The 12,114-nt window shown below is 40.7% G+C and overlaps 1 protein-coding gene across 1 annotated transcript in view; it reads left to right on the plus strand.

The window, feature by feature from the left end:
- The window catches only part of PIP5K1B (phosphatidylinositol-4-phosphate 5-kinase type 1 beta), a 118,382-nt gene that overhangs the window by 61,567 nt on the left and 44,701 nt on the right, over nucleotides 1–12,114 (plus strand). Inside the window, exons 6-7 of the mRNA XM_082497910.1 lie at nucleotides 3,347–3,499; nucleotides 5,229–5,528. Of these exons, the coding sequence (XP_082354036.1) occupies nucleotides 3,347–3,499; nucleotides 5,229–5,528 (453 nt within the window). The remainder of the gene's footprint in view (nucleotides 1–3,346; nucleotides 3,500–5,228; nucleotides 5,529–12,114) is intronic.

The raw sequence follows: 12,114 nt of genomic DNA on the forward strand, positions 1-12,114 counted from the left end.
ATTAGTAATTTGGTACATCAGAGTTTTATTGTTAACTTCTTCTGAATGAGGTTTTAGATATTTTTTTTTTCCATTATTGATAACTGTTTCTCTAAAACCAAAAGAATTTGAAAGAGCTTGAATGAATAAAAAAGAAAAATTGATTAAATGGTGCTGAAACTTTGCTTCTCTGAATTCTGTTCTGTTCAAGTTTATTATAAGGGTTTTTTTGCCTTCTTGGACAATGAGCCTATTTAGATTGAATGTGAGTGTCTGATTCTGGTTCTTTAGTACTATGTATGGATTTTGTATTACTAGCCCTCATGACAATAGTTATATATAAAAACAGATCATTCCTTTGCTTTACAAATTTTAGTAGCAGGGAAGTGCAGTTGGGTTGGAGTTTTATAAAGGTTTCATTATGTAATATGTTGTTTATTTATCTCCTTTTATGGACCTGGTGAAACACTAAGTATTTGGGCTGTGTTGCCAGCTGTTAAAAAGACTGTACTTCCTAGAGTAAAGCTATTGTCACCTGCAACTTTTATTCCACGTAGGGAAGCATTTGCAGTAGCATATATTAAACATTATAGAAAAACTGCTTGCTGTTGATAAGAGGTTTGTGGCACTCAGCTACAAAATGACTAATCCCTGAGGGAAATTCCCAGTAAAGGCAACCTGTTGCACATTTTTTCCTCTTGGCACAGCAAAAGATGCTACTGATACATTTCCAAGGAAAAGGGGCAACTAGAAAGGCTAGTTCCAAGATTAAGTGCACCTTCTTTTCTTGAAAATGCAACAGCAGATTTCCTTCCACAAACAGGTATTTTTGTGAAGTATCGTAATTTCAGCATGCATTGTTGTAACTGATGCATGCCGCTGTTAGGGTTATACTTGCTCTGCAAGCATGTTAGAATCCATTTCTGTTATTTCTGACTCTAAATGAGCATCACTGCAGTCAGAGCAGGTTGCGGTCCATTGCAGTTCAGAGGCAGATGTGATCAGAGGGACACTATGATCATAAAACTAATTTTAGTTTGGGACCATTTTCCCAATTGGTTATGACCAAAGCATCTGGTTAAGAGTTTGCTCCCAGTAGGATGTGTCAGGTTTCTGGCTGAACAGTTTCTCTTGTTTTTGTGAAATCTGGATCTGTTATGTAGTGACCATAATTCAAATTCAGTATCTAAAACACTTTACTGTAATAATATGCCAGCTCATGTCCAGCTGTGGCTGAAAGGGAAGGAAAATAAAGTAAAAACAGGAGAAATTACAGCAAGCATATGCGAGTTTACACTGTTAATTTGCAATGACGAAGCCCAAAGATTTACAGTCTCACTTTTTCCAAGGAGTTTGAGCGGTAAGGCACTGTAGGAGTCAGACTGGATAACAAGGGTAAATAAATTTGAACAGCTGGTAGAATTAAATTGTCACTGGAGAGCTCACGGAATACTGACATTTTGTAAGGAAACTTCTTGATCACAAAGTACTTAATTCTCAGAGGTTTGGGGATTTTCTTACCTCTCAGTTTTGATTTGGCTTTCATAAGTGTCCAGTCAAAATTAGGTGTGCTCTTTGTATAGCAGCACTCGGAGGGTAGACTTCTGTTTTACAGGAATGAATGCAACTGTAAAATGACCAACACACAGTGTATCTTAGTAATTTGTGCTTAGGCCATACTGTTTTATTTAGCTTTAATGTTTAGGATGATTGGTTTCAAATGCTTAGAACAATGGCAATTACTCATGAAGCTTTATATATATTGACAAGAAAAATGCAGGGGTTGTGATACAACTGCTGTTTTGCTCTGAAGGTCTGTAGTGTTACAGACCAGTATTTCTGTTCGATCTGTAGACACTTGCAACTATAGGATTAATAGGAAAGGTACCTCATATTGTTTGGAACTGAGTGAAGCAGCAGGGAGAGAAACAGGAGATATTTTTATAGCATGCAAAAGTCTCTTAAAAATTGCAAGCATGGGAAAAGCCTCAGCTGGTGCCAGGATAGGAAAATTCATTAAGGCAGTGGTTTGAGTCCCTAGGAAGCATGATTCTTTGGTTCAAGTGCTCACAAAATAACATACTTATTAGATTTTCTTGTATCACTTTTCTTTGCTATCACCACCCGCTGAAATCAATGGCAAGACTCCATTTAAATTTAATGAAAGCTGTTTTCAACAAACACAACTGTGTTTTTTTTCTTGTGGATTTCCTCAACTCATCTCTGGCAATGACCCAATAAACCAGATATTTGTTACTGAAACAGTTATTCCTTCTGTTTTGTGAAGACCAGAAGACATACTGCACTGCTAAGATTAATTCCCTGGTGCTTACACTACTCACAGTTCATGTCCTGTGTAATTTTGTTTCTTTCAAAGATGGAAGCCTTAAAATGTTGTACTATACAGTAAATCTCCAAGTGTGTAAAATTGATGATACATAACAAAGGAAAAGAGCATGTGAATGAAAGTTTAATGATATTATATTTTAAACTAGCTCTCAAGTTTAATATAAATGGAATTTTCTGGTTTTAAGCTTAATGTCTCCTCCATTTAGTGTGAATGAAGCATGAAGTGTGAATTAAAGGAGATTTAATCAATGTATGTTATCCTCTGTGTGAGATATTGTTCTACTAGTAAGGAATACTCCTTGGTGTCTTTCTCGTCCTTAACGTGATCATAATTATTACTGTCTTCCTGTGGAAGAGAAAGCCTGTCTGTGCATCCAAAATAATGATCCTCCAGAACCCAGTTTTTCCTACTTAATGGTATTTACTTTTTCTGTTTCAAGCAGTTTTCAATCAGAAGACTACATTAGTAGCTATTCAGAGACCATTATTCTAACAGTTTCAATCCCAATTTCACAGAAGAGGACTTGCCTATTCGTCTATAGTGAGAAACCTCTACTCCCAGTGTGTTCGACTAACATCTTCCTGTACCTGTTTCATAAATGGCTATGAAAAGCAAACAGTTGCAGTGAAAATGTCGTCTTAAGGCTTCTGACTCAGGAATTTGCAATGCTGATGGTGTGGGGATGGACTCTCTCCACCTCGGCCACTCACTCCACTCCAGGGAAAGTTCAGCTGGTGCAGTGGGATGTGAACAGGGACCGTACGCTCAGCTGCCAACTGCTCTTCTCCAATTGTGCAGTCTGTCCTGGGCAGAATGGAGTGTAACAACTGCCCTGCCAAATCTCAGCCAAATTACTGTGACTATCTTCCTATACAGTAGTAGAGTTGCTGCAGTTGAAGCCCAAAGAATAAGCTCCATGACTCTCCTGTGTATATTTGAACCTGCAGTTCTTTGTATTAAACTTGTGTTTGAGTAATGCATGCGTTGGCAGTGAAAAACAATTTTTGTCTCTTCCAGTACTCAATCTGCAGTGAGCCTTTAATTGAATTATCCAACCCAGGTGCCAGTGGGTCCTTATTTTTTGTAACTAGTGATGACGAGTTCATCATCAAAACAGTTCAACACAAAGAAGCTGAGTTTCTTCAAAAGCTCTTGCCAGGTTATTATATGGTAAGTAATTGAAGACTGTATTTTACCTGTATTTTTCCTGTTTTGTGTCACACTTCTGAAGATTCAGTTTCATTTGTTGTCTTTTAATCTTTCATTGACTTTATCCCTATCTTTCATAATATTTTTGACGGTTTTTACCTGTCTTTCAACTTTGTACCCCACACACCCATCAGAAAGAATAGATCAAGAATATATTTAAGATAATTGCTGTTCTTTTAGCATTCAAGATAAGCTGAATGTCATCTTCTGATTTGATACCAAGCTTTGCTTCTAATAAGCTAGTATCAAAAAAAGGTTTCTAAATTTCTAATTAAAATTTTTTTCTCCATTTTGTGTTTGTCTACCCTCTGCATTTCACTCAGAGTGGACAAAGAAACTAGACCGGTCAGTTTCACTTTTGTTTCTGGACTACTTCTATTTTCCATTTTTCATGTATTAAAACAATGATGTAAAAATGATTTTTATCCATATAATTTGTTCAAAACTTAATTTTTAAATGGAGCTTTTTGAGGGCTAATGCTAAGTTGATTGTATTTCATGCATGTCAGTCATCAGAAAGGGAAACCATTGATCCAAAGTAAGTAGAACTTAATTCTCTTTTCTTTTTTACAAAAGCCTCTCATACATATATGAACAGAGGTTCTTCTGAGTGGTATGCAGGAGTTCAGAGTATTAGACCTGTGACTGACTTTTCTTTCTTTGCTTTCTTAAGTAAACACTTGAAAAGTTGCCATCTCACTTGTACTAAAAATGAGGAATATTGTCATTATTACACCAAAGTAACATGGATTCAGTGTTTGTTTAAAAAAAAAATATGCACTGACAGCATCAAAAAAAGCAATGGTGGCAGGTGCTTTTTTTATTGTTGTTTCTAACCATGACAATTAGCTCAGCATAAGTTTGAGTCATTACAAGAAAATATAAGGCCCCTTTGCTTTGTTTCTGCAAACTTCATTCTCACTGCTACCATATGCAAGGGTTTCCAAAGTGTAAAACTTTAATCACTGTGATTATTTCCTGTGAAATTACTTTCTTCCCATAGTGGTATATTGTGACTTAATAATTGTCTAAGACTTGAAGCAGTTTTTCCCCTTCTTGCTTTTTCATTCCGAAAACCGAAAGTAGTTGTACTCAGAAGGAGAATTTTCTCTCCCACCTTTCTTATCCTCTCCTAGTTAATTTTTTGCCTGTTGTGGAATTTGGATTATTTCACACTTTTCTGTTCTGATGATCAATCATGGTTCTGTTATGAACTCACACTCCTGTGGAGACAACCTGGTCATTTTGCACTAACCCTCAGTGTGAAAAGCCTCATGGAGACAGAGGTTCTGTTTTTCAGAATCCAACTCAAGGTAGTGAGAACTACATATGACCCAAACTCCTTCCAGCAAAGGTTGTTCAGGTCAGAATAAATAAATTAAACCTTTAGGATGCTTTTAGATTTGGCCTAACCTGCTCTTTCATGGGATGTGAGAAAGAGAAACCTGGCATAAATGCAGTTACTGCTCTGCTCTTGGCCTGTATAAGTTCCTGGCAAAAAGGCAGTGTTTATGCTACCTTTCTGAAATACAGACCCACAAAGAAAATCAACTGGTCAAAGAAACTATACTGAATAGGAAAACGGGCACAGTCTTCTTGATGTTTGTTCATGTCCTTTGGTATTAAAAAAACCTTAAGCATGGAAGTTTATTGAAACTAAACATATTTAACAATATCTCTTTTCTTTTAGAATCTGAACCAGAATCCAAGGACGCTTCTACCCAAATTTTATGGGCTGTACTGCGTTCAGTCAGGAGGCATTAATATTAGAATTATTGTAATGAACAATGTTTTGCCACGAGCCTTGAAAATGCATTTCACATATGACTTGAAAGGTTCCACATACAAACGGAGAGCATCAAGAAAAGAGAGAGAGAAGTCCAACCCTACATTCAAAGACTTGGATTTTTTGCAAGATATGCATGAAGGGTTGTATTTTGACTCTGAAACACACAGCGCACTGATGAAAACACTACAGCGGGATTGTCGAGTGAGTAAAAATTATTAACTCTTTAAAACTTTTGTGTTCACGTCTGTTCTAGATTTACCTCAGCAAAACAGATGTGGCTGTGTATGTTGTTTAACCTCCATTCCTTTTCCATGAAATTTAATTAGGAAAAAACATGGATGTCAAAGCAATGATGAAGCCTGTATTTTAGTTAAGCTGTTGGGATCTGAGATCATGGGATCATAGAATCACAGAATGGAATATACTGAGCTGGAAGGGATCCACAATGGTCATCAAGTCCAACTCCTGACTCCACACAGCACAATCTAAACATTAAACCATACATTTAAAAGTGTTGTCCAAATACTTCTTCAACACCAACAGCCTTGAGACCATGACCACTTCCGTGGTGAACTTCTTCCAGTGGTTGACCACCCTCTCACTGAAGAGCTTTTTCCTAATATCCAGTCTGAACTTCCCTGATGCAGCTTTAAGCCATTCCATTGAATCCTATCACCAGGCACCAGAGATCAGCGCCACCCTTTCTGGCCCTCTCATGAGGAAGCTGTAGACAGCAATGAGATCACCCTGCAGTCTCCTTTCTAAGCTGAACAAACCTAATATCTTTATCCACTCTCACAAGTCATGCCTGTCTTTGTGGCCCTCCTTTGGACACATTCTAATATATTTGTATCTTCCCTTATACTGCACACAGTACTTGAGGTGAGGCTGCACCAGTGCTGAGCATAGTGGGACAGTCACTTCTTTCAACTAGTTGGCTATATGCACCCCAGGATACGGTTAGCCATTTTTGCCACCAGGGCACATTGCTGACTCATTGAGCTTACCATCCAGCACAAGCCCCAGATCCCTTTCTACAGGGCTGTCCCCCTGTTTGTCTGTACATCCAGGATTACACTGATCCATCTGTGGAAGTACAGATTAATGTAGGAAAGTAGTCCGGTAGAGGGTTTTTTTTATTGTTGCTCTTGCATTCAATTAATTTGGAGATTTAATGTTTGGTTTTGTTTTTTTTTCTGAGGCACAATAAATAGCCCTGTGGTACCATAGTTACACATGATAGACTTTATGTAGAGCTGCAAGTTCAGTCCTGCTTGGGTAAGTCTGCTTCTTTGTCAGTTACAAAGAGCTGGGAAACTGAATGGAGGAGGCTTATCTAGTGGCTGAAATCTTAGTTCTGGAGCGAAATAATTTCTTCCTTAGCTGAAAGGTAGTGCTTAATGTCCACATAACGTTTTCATGGCAGAGAAAGATACCTGCCATTGTCCTTTGAGAGGACCCTGGTGAATGAAATCAGTGCCTCTTGTGGATAGGGAGAATTGTTGTAAAATGCCAGCAAAGGTAAGAAAATATAAAGTAGGAAAAAGGAATTATCCAGGTCTTTCGAAGTTTCATAAGATTCACAGGGGTTGTGGAAAGAAAAGACTGGCTTTCTCTGAGAGTGTCAAACTAGGACAGAGGGGAATCCTAAGAGTGTCATAATAAAACAGCAGAAGTAGGGTAGACTGAACTCATCACACATAAGAGGCATCGTGAACGTCAGAGTTTGTTGTTCACTGCCACCTGTGGTGCAAGATGGAAAGCTTTTATTGCACATGAATAGTACTTTTTGTTTAATTATCACAGAAGTCTACAATTCCTTGTACTTGGTTTGTGAAGCTGGGTGACCTAATGTTCAGCTGCATATTCAGTGCAAGACATTTATCTAACACCACACATTGTTCTTTCTGTAGCCTCTTGTAGTGAGCGTTTCCTGAGCTCCTGCCATGGGTGATAATGCAGAATGCACCAGTATGTCACATCTGGGGATTTGTGTTATGGTTTGAGAAACCCATAACAATTTATTGTGGTTTAGACAATCATTAAATCACCCGATGACCCTTCCCCACCCAGAAAGGGGAATCAGGAAAAAACGAGGAGACCCGGGGGTTGAAATATAAACAGCTTTAATAGAATAAGATTAGATAATTAACACTAATAGCACTAAAGAACCAATATTGATCCTGATACCAATACAGAATGTGCAAAGATTATACTCAGCCAATTATATCAGTAGAAAGCTGTGCAATCCCAGGCAGTGTACAGTAAACATGGGCCACTACAAATGCTGTGGCTTCAGGAGGAAGGGAAGGCCTCAGGGGTCCAGCACCAGGGCAAGAAGTTCTCAGGATGGCAGCCATCAAGGGAGAGTGAGCACTTCGCAGCATACTTTCTAATTTATATTGAAAGTGACTTTCGTGTTGTTAAATAATCCTGTTGGGCAGCTTGGGTCAAGTGCCTGGGTCTCGCTTCTCCTCATCCCTGCACCTGGCAAGCTCAAAAACACCTGGCTGAATATGAGCCAGCCGTGTGGCCAGGTGGCCAAGAAGGCCAATGGCATCCTGGCTTGTATCAGGAACAGCGTGGTGAGCCAGACTAGGAAAGTGATCATCCCCCTGTACTTGCCACTGGTGGTGCCGCACCTCAAGTACTGTGTTCAGTTTTGGGTCCCTCACTCCAAGAAAGACATTGAGGTGCTGGAGCATGGCCAGAGAAGGGCAACGAAGCTGGTGAGGGGTCTGGAGAGCAAGTCCCATGAGGAGCAGCTAAGGGAACTGGGGTTGTTTAGCCTGCAGAAAAGGAGGCTGAAGGGAGACCTTATCGCTCTCTACAACTACCTGAAAGGAGGTTGTAGTGAGGTGGGTGTCAGTTTCTTCTCCCAAGTAACAAGATGAGAAGAAATGCCTCAAGTTGTGCCAGGGGAGGTTTAGGTTGGATATTAGGAAAATGTTCTTCACTGAAAGGTTGTCAAGCATTGGAACAGGCTGCTCAGGGAAGTGGTGGAGTTGCCAACCCTGGAGCTATTTAAAAGATGGGTGGACATGGTGCTTAGGGAGATGGTTTAGTGGTGGACTTGGCAGTGTTAGGTTGATGCTTGGACTTGATGATCTTAAGGGTCCTTTCCAACGAAGACAATTCTATGATTCTGTTCTATGGTCTACGTGACGTATCTTCACAGACAGCTTTTCTAATCAAGCAGCAGTATCTTGCCACAAGTCAGCAGCCCAAATGGGTTTACCTTTGTACTGCCGGTTGCTCTTCTTCCATGGCTTTAACTATCCGCACAAGGCATGTGCTACCATCCATGAGTTGGTATAGAGATAAAGCACCAGCCACTTTTCTCTCTCAGCAATATCTAAAGCCAGCTGGATGGCTTTCACTTCTGCAAACTGACTCGACTCACCCACTCCCTCAGCCGTTTCTGCGACTCGTCGAGTAGGACTCCGCAAGGCAGCTTTCCACCTTCGCTGGTTTCCTTCAGTACAACAAGATCCATCAGTACACAGGGCATATAACCTCTCATTTGCTGATAGTTGATTATATGGTGGGGCCTCCTCAGCACACACCACCCTCTCCTCTGGGGACCTTCCAGAATCTGTGCCTTGTGGCCAATCCATGATCATGTCCAAAATTCCTAGACACTTAGGCTTCTCTGTTTGAGCTCACTGAGTAATTAGTGCTACCCACTTACTCCACATCATAAATCAGGCTCTGAAGCCCATCTGTGCCTTCTGGGGGACTGTCTACTGCAAACTGGAGCAGCACTTCTTCTGAAAGAACCCCCACTTGGGGGTGTTTTATTCCGCAACTCGCATATGTGTGTCCGTAAAGCCAAAGTAGGTTTTCCATCCCAGTTCCTCATGTTTTCCCCCCAGTCATGCAGGGTAGCCCACAGAATGTATCGAGGTGTGTATTGTTTCTCTCAAATATGTTTTTTAGGAAAGCATTTTTCCTTAATGGCCGAAACACTGGTCAGTACAGGTTGAGAATCCACACTATTTACCAGCTGGGATATTTTGTTGAGCACTCTACATAACAATGCTTCGGAGTTATAAGGTGCTTTTCTCACAGCTGAGACATCAGCCTGCAGAGAAACACTGTAGTTTCTTCAACATCTCATCAAGCTGTCGCCTAGATTTTTCAGATGATTTTTCTATGGCTGACACGTCAACCTGCAGAGGGACGTTGTCTAACCATTCATCCAATATATTGCCACGCACTATCGCAGATTTGTCAAATGTTTTTTCCTCAACTGAGACACCAGCCTTGTCACATGAGTTGTCCAATGCTGAGACGTCGGCCTGTGAGACAGAAAGAACATTATGTGCATAATGCTGCTTTCGAGCATCCATATCAACCACCATCAGTGCCTCATCCTCTTTCTAGCAAAATTAGCATACGCTGCTGGTGTGCTGAGTACCCCCTTGTGCCAAATGGGTCTTGTAATTTTGAGTGCATCCAGATCTAATGGTGTCTGCAGTTTGTCCAAATTGGTAAAAATCATCTACACAGCTATGTCCCTCAGATTCTTAACACCTCTCTGAGTAGTTATCCACTTGATGTGTGGTATGGAATATCATCCCTATAGGGATACCTGCTCCTCATGCTTAACAGGAGTTGCCTCCAGAGGGTGAGGGATTGTGGTGGTCTTCCAAGAGCCCTGTCAATACCCAATTCTCCAGCCAATGGTCTCAACCGCTTGGCTTCTCTACCATCTAAGTCCAAACTATTGGCTCCAGCATCCCAGCATCGGAGTAGCCAAGTAATCGCTTGCCTTCCTGACGGCTGTAATCCTTATGTATGTCTTGCAGCTCACTTAGGGATAATGACGGAGTAGTTTCCTCTGTTACTTCATTGTGTGATATGACCATTGACCATTGCTGTCTGGTCCTATTGCATATTTCCTCTTACCTACAGGGTTGACTGATACTGTCACTGATTGTAGGTCAGCTGCATCATCCATCACCAAGGTTGGAGTAGGTCTAGCAGTTGTTGCAGCTGTGGGTCCTGTTGTGGGAGGCAGCAGGGTCTGGATAGGATCAGTGTCTTTCACAGGGGCTGATGGGGTCTGTGCAGGTATGATATATGTCACAGGGGCCAGCAGGGTCCACGCAGGTATGGTGTATGTAGAGAGGGCCGGCAGGGTCTGCACAAGTATGATGCATGTCGTGGGGGCCGGCAGGGTCTGTACAGGTGTGGTGTCTGTAGGGGTCTGGCACCGGGGCAAGAAGTTCTCTGGATGGCAGCCATCAAGGGAGAGAGAGCACTTCGCAGCAAACTTTCTAATTTATATTGAAAGTGACGTTCATGGCATGAAATAATCCTGTTGGGCAGCTTGGGTCAAGTGCCCAGTTCTCGCTCTTCCTCATCCCTGCACCTGGCGAGCTCGAAAACACTGAGACCTGGAAACCCACACACTATAGCTGTCAATAAAGTAAATATTTTCACAGGTTCAGACACAGAGTCTTCTAAAAGCGCTGTCTTCCCAAATATTAGAAATTAGACCTGTGTTGCTCAAACCAGGACAATCTGGATGCCTTGCATCCTCCCACTTGTCAAAGGTTACTTACCCAGCCAAAGCCTGGGAGTTCTGTTGTATAGAAATAATAAAGTCTAAAAGAGGGAACTGGACTGAGAAGTAAAAACTAGAACCAATCATGTAGTTGTTACATATAAAAGGGACACCTACTGGTTCTTTGAAAGAATGGGTAAATTCTTGCTATGTGTTACTGAGTGCTGAACTAAACATCAGCTTCAGATTAAAAACTCTGAAATTAGTCTGGAGTCCTTAAAGGCCCAGCTAAATCTTAATATTATTAAAAGAAAAGAAGAAAATTATCTCTAAATAATCAGCATGTATACATAAATACAAATATATACACTACAGTATAATATGTGTCTGTGTGTCTATACACACACTGAATGCTACATGTATATAAAAAAAATTAGACTGACCTTTTTTTTCTATTCAAATAAGTCTTACCCTCTGTTGTAAAACAAAGGGAGCAGACACTGTTATCTTTTATGTAGCTGAATTTGCTCAACAAATGAGGATGGATCTGACTACCTGCCTTGTAGTGCCTTTAGAAGGAATAGAAATATTCCATCCATTTTGGGAAAAGGACATTAGCTTTGCCACTGCTTTTTTCTGCCCATATGGTATTTGGATGGCTATTTAGTGTGCGTGATAACTGACCTAGATTTTTAGGGCTTCAAAACTTGTCATCTCTTTTTCCTTTTACTCCCAAGTGAGAAAGTTAGTGTAGGCACTGGAATTAAAAATGTATTAAAGAAAGGAAATTTTTGATCTTGCCAATATTTCATGACTAAGAAATTTTCTTCTGTATTGCTTAAATTTGGATTATATTTTCATTGTTAATGTTTGCAATCACAATCAATAAGCAATGGTTTTTTTTCCTGCTTCTTTGATATAAGCATCCCCAGCTGGTAGCCCCTCTCATCCTTAACAGCCATCACTGAATGCAGAGGCCTGGCAGAACGTCCTGTTGACGACAAAGAAGGTGGTGGGGACCTGCTGTGATCTGTGTCTGCTGTCTCTGTACCATCTGCCCCATTCAGCAATGTGCCCACATTCTCCTTGGTCAGTCTTTTACCACTAATAAAGCAATAGCAGCTCTCCTTTGTGCCCTTTACATCCCTTGCAAGTCTCCACTCTATCTGAACTTTGCCTTCTTTGACAATAATTGCCATTCTTACGTGCCCAGGCAGTGTTTCTCAGTTCCTGCTTTGTGGCTTGTCTGTCCTTCCCCAACCTGTATGCTGCCTT

The sequence above is a fragment of the Vanellus vanellus genome, assembly GCF_965231255.1.
Source record: "Vanellus vanellus genome assembly, chromosome: Z".
Classification (NCBI taxonomy): Eukaryota; Metazoa; Chordata; class Aves; order Charadriiformes; family Charadriidae; genus Vanellus; species Vanellus vanellus.